Source organism: Gadus macrocephalus, chromosome 21 (genome assembly GCF_031168955.1).
Source record: "Gadus macrocephalus chromosome 21, ASM3116895v1".
NCBI lineage: Eukaryota > Metazoa > Chordata > Actinopteri > Gadiformes > Gadidae > Gadus > Gadus macrocephalus.
In genome coordinates this window covers 5,118,205-5,134,523 of record NC_082402.1, presented here as the reverse complement: position 1 = coordinate 5,134,523, position 16,319 = coordinate 5,118,205, and the positions used below count along the sequence as shown (strand labels likewise).

General features: G+C 46.8%; 1 protein-coding gene across 1 annotated transcript in view; it reads left to right on the top strand.

Annotated features, from left to right (window-relative positions):
* Nucleotides 1-2,374: 2,374 nt before the first annotated feature.
* The window catches only part of LOC132450320 (mitogen-activated protein kinase-binding protein 1-like), a 29,235-nt gene continuing 15,290 nt past the window's right edge, over nt 2,375-16,319 (top strand). The window contains exons 1-14 of the mRNA XM_060042401.1: nt 2,375-2,658; nt 3,371-3,462; nt 4,810-4,872; nt 4,967-5,024; nt 7,785-7,955; nt 8,423-8,560; nt 9,317-9,499; nt 11,542-11,690; nt 12,416-12,686; nt 13,765-14,007; nt 14,121-14,335; nt 14,732-14,823; nt 15,303-15,428; nt 15,842-15,912. Coding sequence (XP_059898384.1) covers nt 2,557-2,658; nt 3,371-3,462; nt 4,810-4,872; nt 4,967-5,024; nt 7,785-7,955; nt 8,423-8,560; nt 9,317-9,499; nt 11,542-11,690; nt 12,416-12,686; nt 13,765-14,007; nt 14,121-14,335; nt 14,732-14,823; nt 15,303-15,428; nt 15,842-15,912 — 1,974 coding nt within the window. The 5' untranslated portion in view covers nt 2,375-2,556. The remainder of the gene's footprint in view (nt 2,659-3,370; nt 3,463-4,809; nt 4,873-4,966; nt 5,025-7,784; nt 7,956-8,422; nt 8,561-9,316; nt 9,500-11,541; nt 11,691-12,415; nt 12,687-13,764; nt 14,008-14,120; nt 14,336-14,731; nt 14,824-15,302; nt 15,429-15,841; nt 15,913-16,319) is intronic.

The following is a 16,319-nucleotide window of genomic DNA, read 5'->3' as shown; positions in this document are numbered from 1 at the left end:
CATAAATACGTCACAGCGTCAGTCTCAACAGAGCCACAATAGTATCTAATATCTAAACAAACTCCACATAATATGTCATCTGCCTGTGTTGGTGAATGCCAGAGGAAAGGATTGTCTGGTATAGGTATGGATGTGTGACTGAGTTGGTCATGTCTATATCAGAAACTGGGGAACTAGGAGGGACAGGTGATTGATTTTGTCACTCCCATAGCAAATAGCTAAGACCATTTTATCAATCCCATTGATAAAATAACCAATACAAAGTTAAGTTTACGCTTAGCCAACACCTTCAAATATAAGCTTTTGGGTTACTTGATCCCATCATGCAAGTTCCCATGCAGATATACCGTTTGCTCTATTAACTATAATATAACCATAGCTCTATTCATTGCAGGATTTTGCATGCTACGATAATTCTACAGAAAGGCCTCGAACTATAGCATCGTTTTACTTTTGTAATCACTGGTCGGGTAGAAGACGGTCTAAAGAAAACAACCTTGCTTTGACATTCAATTTTCATTGCTGGTGTGGTGTACTACGGCTTCAGGGATCCCCTCAGCCTCCATTCGAGGCCAAGCCCAAAAGAGTGTTATTGTTTACAAACAGAAAATAGATCCATTCGACCTTTTCCGGACACGTGCTGGCTTTGTTCGATTCGGGTTGATTCGGCGCGTCAGCCCGTCAGGGTGGCCGGGATTTGGATCTCCACGAGGGCGCCACCCGCCAGGAGGTGGGTCTTGAACTGGTGACGCGCTTCTTGAGCGCGACACACGCGCACGCACACACTTGTCATAGCCTGTCGTGAACTTTGAGTGATGCGTTTATATACTTTCTATATTTTTTATTTTGCTCAGACAGACGGAAAACACACAATTATATACGCGATCATTTAGTCAGCTTTATGTTCAATATTACACTTTTTTGGGTTCATAATATAAACAGCTAATTTGGAGCAGATTTCTTTCCGAGTAGCCTATAGGCCTAGTTGACACATTGCACAATGCTTCAAACATCTTTCCCAACACGATGTCCTTGATATTTGGAAAAAACGTTTTGAATATCAATATCAGTGATCTAACATTGGAAATATCGTCCAATGTCCAGTCTTTTTAAAAATATTAATCTGTTCAACAAGTTTTCCTGTTTTGCAAGCGAATATTGTCAAACTAAAGTAACAGCGGTGTGCTTTCAAACTCTATCTAAACCTTCATTATCCTTTTGAATCAGGCCTATAGGCACAAAAATAAATAGATAAAAAGTATTTATCAATTAAAATGCATTATATTTATTGACATATTTCATGTAGGCCTATTTATTATAATATTGCTTCAGATGTCATGTCATTCTACCGCTGTGGCAGTTTTAAACCCAAAGTGCCTCCCCAGTATGAGAATGAGGAGCGTGTCTGTGCACCCCCCCGGTGCGCGCGCGCACACACACACACACACACACACACACACACACACACACACACACACACACACACACACACACACACACACACACACACACACACACACACACACACACACACACACACACACACACACACACACACACACACACACACACACACACACACACACACACACACACACACACACACACACACACACACACACACACACACACACACACACACACCAACAACGCTCCCATGCTTCCAAAATGGAGGCGGTTATTGTGATGTGATGTCACGATGTCCAAAACAACCTAACAGGGCAGTTTAATGTATTTACAACCTATAATAACGCATAACACGTTTAGTTGAACAGCAGGGATTCGACATTGTAATGATAAGCCGTTAAATAGCAATTTCGCCATCTTCGTTATCCATTATTCAGACGGATGTCATGGCTATTCTCGTCAAGGTCTAGCGTTACTCCACCAGGTGGAGAAAGGCAGCATGTGTAGTGGAGGTCTCCATTCAAGACGGCTCCCAATAACAACCACGTATGATATTGTAAAGAGCTGAAAAGCCAATACGTCTCAAATATAAAGTCTATATTTGAATATCGAATGAAAATATTGGCCCGAACGAGTTCCTTTCTCACTGAATAACTCCTAACTCCTTACAGCAGCAGGAGTAGCAGCAGGCGTTCTCGATAACACCCTTTCAGGATGACGACTGTACTTTATCATCAGTGTTATCACGCACTAATGCAATCATTGATCATCAATTTATATCAATCACTCGTCACAAACCGTGCACCGCCTCCATTATTTAGATTTAGCATGTAGGAAAGGGATTGTCTTGCCTTATTTTTCTTTCTGTTAAGCCAACGTAAAATCTGATAAGACTTAAACCGTCCGGGGGACACCCTTTCAGATGATTTAAAAAGATAGGCGGCATGCATATTCATTATCTACAAGGGGAATGTTTGATATTAAATAGTCTGGAGGAGGTGAAAGAGTGGGCTCAGAGTTAAGTTCAGCGTTCAGCTCAGCAGAAGGTGAGGTGGTCAGTGAAGCGGTTCAGGACTGGATGGAAATGTGTCAGACTGCTCAGCCTTTCTCCCCCACTTAGTTTCAAGCCTCCACTCAGTTTCACACAAAATGCCGGGCGACGGCTCCACCATAAAGAAACGCATCCGGAAGCTGCTGCGTTCTCCGTCAGTCAGACTCAATAACCCCGGGAAGAAATGTCTGACCGCGAAGGTAAGCGGTGGTTTAAACCCATAGTTTAAGATGACACGTGTGAATAATTATGTTAATGCGTGTTTTTTCCTCCTGATATTACCTATATAGGCCTAGTATTTATTATAAATTCTACTTTATTTATATTTTTCAGTTATAATAGTGGTATTTTCCATGAGGTTTGATTTGATTAACTTTTAAGCAAGTTATATAGGCCACTTGGTTCCCGTTTTTGAGCATATTTCATGGTTGGTTTAGGAGGTAGAACGGTGTGTCTGTTCTGTTGTGATCGGAAGGTTTATACTTAGATCCCTGTCTCCTACTAGCTGCTCCTCCTAGATCTTCTCAATGCCCTAAAATGTCAATGTATTGATAGGCTATTAAACTAGTCTACGTGTAATAATGTATACCCCATTAATAGCGGTTTGCCATTATTAGCCAAATCACCAGACTAATCAATTAAGTTCCACTACATTAATGTAATGCAAATCACAGAAGACAGTGTAAATATACATCATTGGAAGACAAAACTACCACATTACATTAACGTTGTTAGCAACATAGAAATGTATGTTTAAAGTAGGCCAAACTCGCCCTTGGGTCTAAGTTGTGGTCATTTCTAGTCACTACAATTGTCTTTCATCACTTCCCTCCTCATATTGTCTGAGGAGCCTTTTTTCAATCATCAAACATCAAACTACAATGATGGTATCTCTCTGTGCGCCCCCTACAGGTGACTCTGGAGAAGGTCCTGGGTATCACAGCAGCGGGACACAGCGGCCTGGCGTGCGATCCCCACTCTGGCCTGGTAGCCTACCCTGCAGGGTGAGTGTGTGCGTGTGCTTGTGCGTGTGCGTGTGCGTGTGTGGGTGTCAAGAATCCCCCATCCACCCTAAAAGTTCTATCCAAAACATTTAACTTTAATCTATTAAATTCTGTCTCTCTGATCTCTATTGTTTTCAATCTCTCTCACTGCCTTGCTGGCTTTCAAGGCAAATTGTTTTAATCACCCTGTGTGTGTGTGTGTGTGTGTGTGTGTGTGTGTGTGTGTGTGTGTGTGTGTGTGTGTGTGTGTGTGTGTGTGTGTGTGTTGTGATAATTATACACTGGTAGTATCTGAATGGAGCTGGAGACACATCTGTGCCCGGCTGCTTGTCATCTGGAGCAGAGCACCAGCCAACGCTCTTTTATTAGTGTGCTATTCCAAGAGGATTCCAAGCTTCGTGATTGGTCGATAATATAATACATCTTTGTGTTTCTCGCTGTGCACAAAAGGAACACGACACAGAGTGAAGTCGCCCAGGGGAGTTGAGTGAACAGGGATTCAGAAGGATCTGTGTATGCGGTGGCATTTTACTATTTGATCTTTGCCGTGTGGATGTTAAGTTACGGCACACGTAGAGCCCACCAGAATCAAGAAAACAACAGGGGCTGTGGTCTCTGAAGACCGCCTTGTCTGTGTGTTGGAGTTATCCACACAAAGCTTTATGAATTACAAGTAGATCATAAAAACAGACGAGGCTGATTATGTGTTTGCTTGCATCAAGGGATATGCATGTTTGTGTTTATGTTGTTAACTTTGTTAAATAGCCGTTTAAGCATGCATTTGGTGTGGTCTTGTGTGAGCATTCTTGTGAGGATTCACGCTAAGTTCTACAATAATTGCGTGTGTGTGTGTGTGTGTGTGTGTGTGTGTGTGTGTGTGTGTACGTGTGTTTGTGTGTGTGTGTGTGTGTGTGTGTGTGTGTGTGTGTGTGTGTGTGTGTGTGTGTACGTGTGTACGTGTGTACGTGTGTACGTGTGTTTGTGTGTGTGTGTCTGTTAGTCCGGCACCTCCTGTTGCTGATAAAGTGCACTTCTGGCATTGGCGTAAAGAACTGGCAGTTCAATCAGTCTACCGATCCATCATCCAAGCTCTGTGTTTTTCCTACAGGATGGCCCAGTAGATAATACATTTAAATAGCTTAGTTTTAAGGGATTTGCCTGTCAAAACTCTCCATCACCCCTTTTGTGAAAAGTTTACTCAATAATACGAAAACAATGTATTGCAGTTGTATATGTTCTACACATTGTTTTACAGCTCTAAGGAGCTGCCTGTGTTTGGAAATGTAGGATAGTACAATCATGCTATGTTATGCTAATATATATATTTTTATTTATTTCCTTTGGTAGCTGCGTCGTAGTCTTGCTGAATCCCAAGAAGAACAGACAACAGCACCTCATAAACACGTCAAGGTGAGAGTAATACAGAAAGGGTTGGTTCCAGCCGAAATACAAAATGGCTTCCATTGTTCCTCACCGGTCTCTTTCACCTTTCTCCTTTTCGCAGGAAGTCGATCACGGCCCTCGCCTTCTCCCCTGATGGGAAGTACTTAGTCACAGGAGAGGTGAGTCTCTACCCCTCTCCCGTTTTGGCCAACTGCCTTCTAAAAAAATAACTAGTCCCCCTGATTATCTTTGACAATCACGATTTAGTTTCTGCTATTTTCAAGTGATTCCATCCCTTCTGATCACATTCCAACACCGAATGCATCACTCCACACTGTTGTTGCGAGGGGGCAGTTGAGGTTGTGTTGTGTCCTTGTCAGATGTGGTGTGGTTTTGTAGGGAACAGTCCAAGCACACATCCCTTTGGGAGCCCTAACCTTGATTTAGTTCTGTGTTCTGCATCGTAACGGATAACGCTGAACGAGCTACACGCTACTTATACACTCTGTAATTAGTCTTGTTGATTGGGTTTGTTGAAATGGCCAAACAGTATACCCTCTAAAAATCTCAAATCAGCATAGATTATAAGATATTGTATCTATATTCGATATGAATGACATTGATGTCATTGAAAATTCCCCAAATCATCCAAATCACATTTAAGTTATGGTAAGAGATACAATATTTTTAATGTTGATTTTGGATTTCTCTCCTGATTCAGCAGTGCTGTTTATTTTTTTTGCACCATCATTTTTGTGTCTCGACTCTAACAAGGGTTCTATTCCGTTCACGTTTCTCAACTCCCCCTCGCCCCCCTCTCTCACCCGCCCGCTAATCCTAGCCGGGCTAATCAGAGCCGATTAACGACTTCAGACTCTGTTAAGTGGATGAGCGTGCGTCGGTTGCTATAACGACAGAGGTCAAAGTTCCGCGCTGAGAATACAGAGTTGATAAAGTATTTCCCTGCTGCTTTAACAAGGAAAACACCTTGGATTGTAGTCGTGAAACAGAACACTGTGTGTGTGTGTGTGTGTGTGTGTGTGTGTGTGTGTGTGTGTGTGTGTGTGTGTGTGTGTGTGTGTGTGTGTGTGTGTGTGTGTGTGTGTGTGTGTGTGTGTGAGTCGTGTGATGTGATTACGTGTGCCAGCCTTGTTATGTAAATGTCACTTCTTTGATCAAAGCTGAGAGCGAAATCATTCGTCTTTATCTCGAAGGCAGTGTCAGTTATCTTTTGATTAGTGGTAGAGAATTCATGTCTTTCTCGAGAGATCCTTCTCTGTCTGTGAGATGTCATTTGATTGTGTGCACAGGAGTACCACAGAGGATCGTCTTGGAGTGTGTTGCGTTTCCTTCTGTCCTTTCTTCTTCCGCTTGCTTTACTGACTACTCGTAGGGTCGGACGGCATGCTAAAATTGCCTCTTCACATTTTAATATGAATCGTCGAAAAATCATAGCAAACGTTTTTTTTATCATCCCCAATGGCTGCCGTAAACAAAAACAAACATATTTACCCAGAATATTTATTTTGTAATATCAATGTCTACCTACCGCATTTCCCCCCTTTAATATATATATTTTTCTTAATTTATTCTCTCTCTCTCATGCACAGGTTGCTTTCAACAAATGGAGCAATATATATTTGATATGATTGTTATTATTATCAAACCAAACACACACACTGCATACACGCACACACACACACACACACTTTCACACTTTCACACACACACACACACACGCACGCACCCAAACGCACCGTACATCCATCACCTTTTATTCGGTCTGTCACTTATTCTTAAATGTCATCCATTGTCCCGTCCGGTTAGTAATTTAGGCCTCCCTCCCCCCCCCCCCTCTCCCTGTCGCCCCTCCCTCGTCCATTGGCCCTGACCTTTAAAAGCTTGCTACATCACAAGGAAAGTGAATAGCACCTTTCAGTGACTCCGTGACCCATGGAAGCGGGGTAAGTGATCTGAGCAGGTAGGGGCTCAGTTAGCATGTGAAGGGGACAGAGCCGGAGTGTGTGAGGGTGTGAACAGCTGATCAACTGTTTACAGCCGTCAAGGTCACTGAGGAGGCCATCTCACACCTGGAGGGTCAGGGGACTCGCAGCCATGCAGATACCTGAGGGAGGGAGGGAGGGAGAGAGGGAGAGATAGAGGGAGGGAGGGAGGGAGGGAGGGAGAGAGGGAGAGATGGAGGGAGAGAGGGAGGGAGGGAGGGAGGGGGGGAGGATGAAGGGAGGGAGGGAGGGAGAGAGGGAGGGAGGGAGGGAGAGAGGGAGGGGGGGAGGATGAAGGGAGGGAGGGAGGGAGGGAGTGAGGGAGGGAGGGAGGGATGGAGGGAGAGAGGGAAGGATGGATGGAGGGATCGAAGGAGAGAGGGAAGGATGGAGGGAGGGAGGGAGGGATGGAGGGAGGGAGGGAGGGAAGGAGGGAGAGAGGCAGGGAGGGAGGGAGGGAGGGAGGGATGGAGGGAGGGAGGGAGGGAGGGATGGAAGAATGGAGAGGGGTAGGGTGGAGGGAGAAAGGGATGGAAAGGTGGATTGAGGGAGGGAAGGAGGTAGGGAGAGATAGAAGGATGGACGGATGGAGGTTGGATTGAGGGCGGGAGGGAGGGAGGGAGGGAGGGAGGGAGGGAGGGAGGACGGGAGGGAGGGAGGCAGGTAGGAATGGCTGGACGTCATGACGAACAGATGGCTCGGTGAAATGACGGATGGATAGATGGGCTTAATGAAACGCCATGCGACGCCACTGAGTCACCGGGACTGACATTTCCGCTTTGGCAGCCATTCCAAGTCCAGAACAACATGGGAGAAATAATTGTTTCTACTGGCGTGCGTATATGATGACTAACACACTCACTCAGTCTAACAGTCTGCTCACTGGGACCAGATTAACCGACAGCCCTCTTCCTTCCTCTCCCCTCTCTCCCTCAGAGCGGCCATCTCCCGGCCGTCAGGTTATGGGATGTGTCGGAGCGCAGGCAGGTCGCGGAGCTGCAGAAACACGACTATGGCGTCTCCTGCGTGGCCTTCTCCCCCAACAGCAAGTACATCGTCAGCGTGGGCACGCAGCACGACATGACCATCAGCGTCTGGGCCTGGAAGGTACGTCTCCCCCCTCCCCCTCCCCCTCCCCCCTCCCCCTCCCCCACCTGCATGACAGTACATTGGGTTTGAGGCCTTTGCTTTTTATCCTCATTGATTCAGTGTGTGCTGGGAACAAGGAAAGCCAAAGATGATATGAGTTCATATCAATAACATTATAATTATAAAGGTGTGTTGCAATTGCAGAGTAGAGTAGTAAAGCTACTGATAGCTATAGCGACCAGAACCAGAGGTTAAACAAAACAGTGCAACAAAGAAGTACTCTAAAAGGAGGTAAACTAAAACATAGAGGTACACCAAAACATAGAAGTACAAAGAAGTAATCAAAAAAAAAAAGTACGTTAGAACATAGAAGTACACTAAAACATAGAAGAACACTGAAACCAAGAAGTACACTTAAACACAGAAGTACATTAAAACATAGAAGTACACTAAAAAAAGCAGAACCCTTGCTGTGTGTGTTGCAGAAGGACGTGGTGGTGGCGGTGAACAAGGTGTCCAGCAAGGTGACGGCGGTGTCGTTCTCAGAGGACAGCTCCTACTTCGTGACCGCGGGAGTCCGACACATCAAGTTCTGGTACCTGGACCCCTGCAAGCCCACCAAGGTGGTTACCGCATGTTACACAGGCTCAAGCCAGAGCATGTTACTGGAGTTTATATGCGGCAGTAGTCATATATAAATTATAATGCTATCAGAGTTGATGTGTGACAGTAGTTGATCTGTTAATGTAGTTGATGTGTGACAGTAGTTGATATGTCACCGTAGTTTATGTTTGATTGTAGTTTATAATGACAGTAGTTGATATGTTACAGTACTTTATATTTGACAGTAGTTTATATGTGACAGTAGTCGCTATGTTAATATAGTTGATATGTTACTGTAGTTTATTAGTTACTGTAGTTTATGAGTTAATGTTTATGTCAAAGTTAATATGTGACGGTAGTTTATATGTGACTGTTGTGTATCTATTACTGTAGTTTATCTTTACATGTTTCAGTGTAAGCTATCCTAGTTTACATGATCTCTGAGAGGATTTCAATCATGTGATCTGAAGTTCCATAAAAAATGTCCCTCTCATCTTGGACCAACAATTTGATGTGGTTAGGCCACCATTATTTTATAGATACAATTTTACATTTTCATGTGTATCTCGTGTGTTTGACACCTGAATTTCCCTCCTGGACTCGTCATCGTATGTAACCGTACAATGTTTTTATGGTGTGTGTGTGTGTGTGTGTGTGTGTGTGTGTGTGTGTGTGTGTGTGTGTGTGTGTGTGTGTGTGTGTGTGTGTGTGTGTGTGTGTGTGTGTGTGTGTGTGTGTGTGTGTGTGTGTGTGTGTGTGTGTGCGCGCGCGGGCAGGCGCTCCCCGCCGTCCCCCTATTAGGGCGGTCCGGCCTGCTGGGCGAGTTGAGGAACACCTCCTTCTGCGACGTGGCGTGTGGGCGGGGCTCCAGCGCCGGCTCCACCTTCTGCGTGTCCTCCAGCGGCCTGCTGTGTGAGTTCAACGGCCGCCGGACCCTGGACAAGTGGGTGGACCTGCGGGTGAGTGTGTGTGAACGGCTGGGGTTTAACGGAGGAGAGCCGCGACGGTTCTGAAACCGCAGCGTGCGATTTATAACAGTTATTTATTTAATTTTATTTATTATTTAATTACTTAAAGGACAATTCCGGTGTAAATCGGATTTGGGATATGTTTTGTATGATAACGAGTTGGAAAGTTCCTTTTGGAGCACAGAAACCGCCTATAGACGCATTCTTCAGTTGGCTGTTTTTAGTCGATTCTATCAAAACGCGTCATTGTTAAGTGGTAAGAGTACAGATGGTTTTTTAAAAAGGACATTTTATGCACACAATACCACCTATCAATGACTCGTTTTATATGTTAAGACCCTCATTATACTACGAAAGAAGTGTCGAGCTACTTCTAGCCTTTAAAGTGGTTTAAAATAGCGATTTAGTTTTTACCATAACAAATGCCCCCATCGTTCCAAGTTTATAGCGTTTTGGTAGAATCGGCTAAAAACAGCCAACTTAAGAATGTGTCTGTGCGCTTTTTTGCTCCCAAACGAACATTCCTACTCGTTATCATATTAAACATATCCAAGATCCATTTTACACCGGATTTGTCCTTTAAGGGTGACATATTATACCACCTGGTGTGAGTGTGATTAGCCGTTGCATGCATTTTTTAAATCGGCCTCTTCTGACCTCTTCACAAGTGGGCGTGTCTACCTAGATGTATGCTGGATAGATCAGTCTACCAGCCTACCCTGTGGACTGTAGAAAAAGTTGCTCATCTATCTGTCACACATCTAGGTGGACACGCCCACTTGTGATGTCAGAAGAGGCCGATTTTCCAAATGGCTTGCAATGACTCATCAAACTCGCACCCGGTGGTATTATATATCACCATTAAATAATAATTAAACAAAATTAACCCGTTGCGTCTCTTATTTAATTAACCCGTCGAGTGTCTTTAAGACGGTGAAACTGATTCTTTTGTCTGCCGTTATGTCTTGTCGTCACGGGTCTTTGAGGCTGAATAGTGCCGACAACAATTGACACTCACTAAACGGTCTTCGAGTCGGATCCAGACAGCCGCGCCCCCTCCCCCCCTCCCCCCCTCCCCCCCCTCCCCCCTCCCCTCCCTCATTCTTCAGACAACGTTCTTGTCTCTGCCCGTGTTGATCACTCAATTCATATAATTAGCATAAATAGGCTTGCAGCTAGTCACAACTGAACACTATGTGATGATTTCTCCTGTAGACGGGGTCAGACTCACGGCTGTGTGTGTGTGTGTGTGCGTGTGTGTGCATGTGTGTGCACGTGTGTGTTTTTCTGTGTCTGTGCATGTGTGTGTCTGTGTGTGTGCGTGTGTGGCTGTTTCGCGTGTATGTCTGTTTCTGCGTGTGTGCGTGTGTGAATATGTATGTGTGTGTGTGTGTGTGTGTGCGTGTCTGTCTGCGTGTGTGTGTGTGTGTGTGTGTGTCTGTGTGTGTGTGTGTGTGCGTGTGTGTCTGTGTGGAGTACCCCGGAGAGGCTTTGAAGTTTTCTATATCCTGGCAACGCTGATCCACTGGGATTAAGCACAGCCACGAGACGCAATGTGTGTCTGGAGGATGTTACGTGTGCGGACTGCCGAGACCTTCTGTGTGTTATTATTCATGCTGGTTGTGTGGTTGTTACCGAGCCAAATGTTTGACGGGTAGCTGATGAAGTTCAGCTCTGAGGGTCCACATGGTCTACGTTTTTCTGCATTACATGGGAGAAGAACGACCAATAACTAACTGCTACTACTACTACTACCACTACCACTACCATAACGAATACTAAGACTACTGTTACTGCTACTACTATCACTACTATTACTTCTATTACGACTACTGTTACCTCTACCACTACCACCACTACTAGACTACCACTACCAATACTACTACTACTGCTACTACTACTACTAAGACTACTATTACTACTACTACTAAGGGTTTGTCCTGCGTCCATCCAGCGGGATGACTCATGAACCCCCCGTGTCCTGACCCCTGGCGTGTGATTGGTGATTAACGACCCTCTGTTGTCCCGTGCAGACGGGCGCCGCCCAGTCCCTGTCGCTGTCCGACGGCATCGTCTTCTGTGGCGGCGCCGACGGGACCGTGCGCTGCTTCAGCCCCGCGGACCTCAGCTTCCTGGGCACGCTGCCCAGGCCACACCCCCTGGGCTCCCACGTCGGCGCCAGGTGAGGCTCATGCTCTGCCCTGATTGGTCGGTTGGTTACCTGAGGCTGTTCTGACTCCAATCAACCGGTGGTTTAAAACGTCTTGATTTGCCGTCTCAAAGCCTTACATTGCAGTCACATGACCTGATAAAGGCCTCTTTGTGGCCTGAACTTATTTTCGATTTAGTGTTTGCATACAGTAGTGAATTACAGGGTACAGATGTATGTAATTAAGGAGCAGGTAGGGGTTAGACAGTACATACAGAGGCAGGACATTAAGGAGCAGGTAGGGGTCCGACAGTGAGTAAAGAACCAGGTCATTAAGGATTAGGAAGGGGTTAGACAGTGAATACAGAGACAGCTCATTAAGAAACAGGTAGGGGTTGGACAGTACATGCTGAGACAGGCCATTAATGAGCAGGTAGGGGTTAGACAGTGAATACAGAGACAGGTCGTTTAGAAACAGGTAGGTGTTAGACAGTGAATACAGAGACAGGCCATTAAGGAGCAGGTAGGTGTTTGACAGTGAGTTAAGAACCAGCTAGTAGGGGTTAGACAGTGAGTACAGAGACGGGTCATTAAGGAGCAGGGTGGGGTTAGACAGTGAGAGACAGATCATTAAAGACCAGGTACTGGTTAGAGTGTCTTGCTAAAAGTTGCCTCCAGGTTAGCGTGTGGACATTGGGGAATCGAACACGGAACCCATCTCTTCAATTCACATCTTCCTCTGCATCGCTCCCCAACAGCAGCCCCCTCCCCAACGCCGCCGCCGCCGCCCCCGCCGCCGCCCCCGCCCCCGCCCGCTACCCGGACACCGTGGCGGTGACCTATGACCCCGCCAGCCGCTGGCTGAGCTGCGTGTACGCCGACCACAGCGTGTACGTGTGGGACGTGCGTGACGTGCGCCGCGCGGCCACCGTGCACCGGGCGCTCTACCACGCCGCCGGCGTCTGGGACCTGCAGGTGAGACCAGGGACCCAGCCGCCTCCTCTCCCTCATTGTACCTGGCAACCAGAGTAAACGGTTCCATGAGGGCGCGATTTGAACAAAAAAAATCCAATTCGCATTCAAATGATCGGTTCAGACAACAGCTCAGACGATAAACACAATAATCAAGGCGCGGAAAATAATGTTCTTTACCGTCTGTACCGAGTTTGCTTTTGCATATGCGCGTGTGTTTGCTTGTGTGTATGGGTGTGTGTATGTGTGTGTCTATTTATGTGTGTGTCTATTTGTGTGTGTGTGTGTGTGTGGTTGTGCTTGTATGATGGGAGGGAGGGGGTCTATGTATATGCGCGTGTGTCTGTGTGTGTGTGTGTGTGTGTGTGTGTGTCTGTGTGTCTGTATGTGTGTGTCAGTCTGATCGGGGGTAGGGTTTGTCTATGTATATGCACGTGTGTCTGTGTCTGTGTGTGTATGTGTGTCCATGTGTGTGCGTGCGTCAGCGTGTGTTTGAAGTCCGCAAAACTGCTAACATAATCATCATGTTACGGCATGACTCAAACATAATGTGTCTTTTAAGGCCTGCCCTATTTTCCCTTCTAATACGTCTGTTCCACAGACAATTATGCCCCGGCCTAATTCCATTTTCTGCTATCGGATTATTAATTGTCAATTTACCGTGACATGAGTTCAGTGGCAGACCTTAAACTGGCGGTTCCCTGGTAATGCAGGCATCATTACGGTCCATCATGGGGATGAGTCAGACTATAGCCAACACCACAGAGCTCTCTCCAGCCCCCCCCCGGCTCTACAAAGTGAAGCTTTATTAATTAAACTCTAATTACAGAAGTCTGTTAATATCTGTGTGTCTACACATATCTCTACGTATATACATATGTATGTATTTATGTATGTGTGTCTGTCCATCGATTTTCTCGACAACCGTTCATCCGATCGACTTCGCACTCGGCGTGTGTTTTAATGACGACCTGTGGGAGGGCAGGTTCGCTGTGAAGCTGTCTGGACGAGCGGTTCTCGAGGAAGCTGCAACAATCCGCCCCTTCCAAACATCCATTTCGAACGGGCACTGCACTTAAAAAAACTTAATTTCAAAATACACATTTCGGAAATTTGGAAAAGAGAATGAGGAAAGGAGAAAAAAACTGATGACCAATTGATTATACATAAAACAATATCCATCCAAGCCCCCCCTCACGTTGTTTATTTCCTTCAGATGTTACCGGACGTTTCTGGGCAGTCAAGCGCCGTTCCGACGGCCTCCACGTTTTTCAGTTGCTCCGCCGACAGCACCATCCGCCAGTGGTGTACGGAGGGCCTCCGTCACGCTCCTCCCCACCAACCCCACCAACCCCACCAACCCCACCTCCTGAGCAGCGTGAGCTCCACTTCCTGTCCAGCCCGCTCATTCCCTCGGGCAGTTGGTAATAAAAAAAACCTGTCCGACAGACTCTCCCTCCGTTTTTGACGTTCTGTGTTCAACTGATCTAGGATCTGATGAGTGTGATCTACACGGATGAGAGCGCAGCCCCAACCACAACCCCCACCACCTCCAGCCCCACCACCGCCAGCCCCAGCCCCCTGCTGGAGGCAGACGGTACTGCGGGCGATGGGGCGACCGGGGAGAACAGGGCCGGGATCAGGAGCATCTGCGTCAGTCCGGACGGGAAACACCTGGCCTCTGGGGACCGGAACGGCAGGCTGAGGTAGGAGGAGGAGGAGGAGGAGGAGGGGGAGGGGGAGGGGGAGGAAGAGGAGGGGGAGGGGGGGGAGGAGGAGGAGGAGGGGGAGGAGGAGGAAGAGGAGGAGGGGGAGGAGGAGGAGGAGGGGGAGGAGGAGGGGGAGGGGGGCGAGGACAAGGGGGAGAGGGAGGAAGATGAGGAAGATGAGGAAGAGGAGGAGGAAGAGGAGGAAGAGGAGGGGGAGGAGGAGGACGAGGATCCAAAGATCGAAAATGGAGGATGTGTTCTGTAGAGACTAAAATTAATGTTGGATGATCAATGATTTGTTTGAGTATGAGATCAGTTAACTTTGAAGTAGACACATCTAATTTCCCAATTATACTGGAGAATTGATGATACAATAAATAACAAATTGGACAGGGTTCACGACCTCGGCAGTATGAAGGAGATTCTGAAAGTAGACGCCCACGAAGGAGAGATTCTGTGTCTGGAGTACTCCCAACAAGAAACAGGTGTGTGTGTGTGTGTGTGTGTGTGTGTGTGTGTGTGTGTGTGTGTGTGTGTGTGTGTGTGTGTGTGTGTGTGTGTGTGTGTGTGTGTGTGTGTGTGTGTGTGTGTGTGTGTGTGTGTGTGTTTGCATAAATGGGCGTGTGTGTTTGCATTAATAAGTGTGTGTGTGTGTGTGCATGTGTTTGTGTGCGTGTGTCTGTCTGTTTTGCATTCATAAGTGTGTTTGTGTGTGTGTGTGTGTGTGTGTGAGTGTGTGTGCATATGTTTGTGTGTGTGCGTGGGTCTGTCGGTGTTTGCATTCATAAGGGTGTGTGTGCTTATTTGTATTTGTGTGTTTGTCTGCACATACATGCACTCATCTACCCGAGACCCACACGTATCCGCATGGACGGCAGTTAGCCCAGCGTAGCTCTGCTCCATGCGGCAGCACACAGACAGCCTGTGAACCCCCTCTGTCCGCTGCGTCCGCGCCCCCCCCCAGGTCTGGAGCTCCTCGCCTCGGCCGGCAGGGACCGGCTCATCCACGTGTTCGACGCGGGGAACGCCTACCGCCGGCTGCAGACGCTGGACGAGCACTCGTCCTCTATCCCCGCCGTGCGCTTCGCCGGTGAGACACGCCCCCTCCCTTCGTAGTCTACCCCCCCCCCCCCCCCCCCCACCCCACCCCCGCCGGGTCCCTTACATTACATTTACATTTAGGGCAGTTAGGAGAGGCTTTGATCCAAAGTGACTTGACTTGTCAGTGATTTGTCAGACGAAAGAAACAAGATATCGCTGTCGGTACAGTAGGGATGTTCACAGATCCAAGCACTCACAATCACTAGGTTAACCCATTCCCTGTATACCTCAGTTGCTTTGGATAAAGGTGTCAGGCAAAATAGTATATAGTATTGTAGTACATTCTATATGTCATGGTACATTTAGTACCCAGTACCTTTAGTACCATCCTGTCATAAATGTTTGTGATCCATTATCTCCGACCTACTTACATTATGCTAACTCCAACTTTGTTTTCTTTAGCCAAGGAAAACAGCGTGAGGTTAATCAGCTGTGGGGCGGACAAGAGCATCTACTTCCGCACGGCACACACGGTAAGAGTTCTAGTTAGTTTTTACCTCTCATTCAATCTCATAGGCACTTCTCTATTTAAAGAGCATATCTAGGTCACCTAGGAAGGCAAACAAGGCATTACTAGTCAATCAAGATAATTTAACCTAGAAAGGCATAACAAGGCATCACTAGTCAATCAAGATTATTTAACTGACAAAGGCATAACAAGTCACCATTAGTCAATCCTTATTTGGTCGCAGCGCATCCTGCGGACCATCCAGATCATGGCTCTTATGATGGCATAACAAGGCATCACTAGTCAATCCAGATCATGGCTCTTACGAGGGCATAACCAGACTTCACCAGTCAATCAAGATCATTGCACCAACAGAGGCGTAACAAGCCATAACTATCACTGCTCCTCTGAAGGCTTAGCAAGGCAATACTA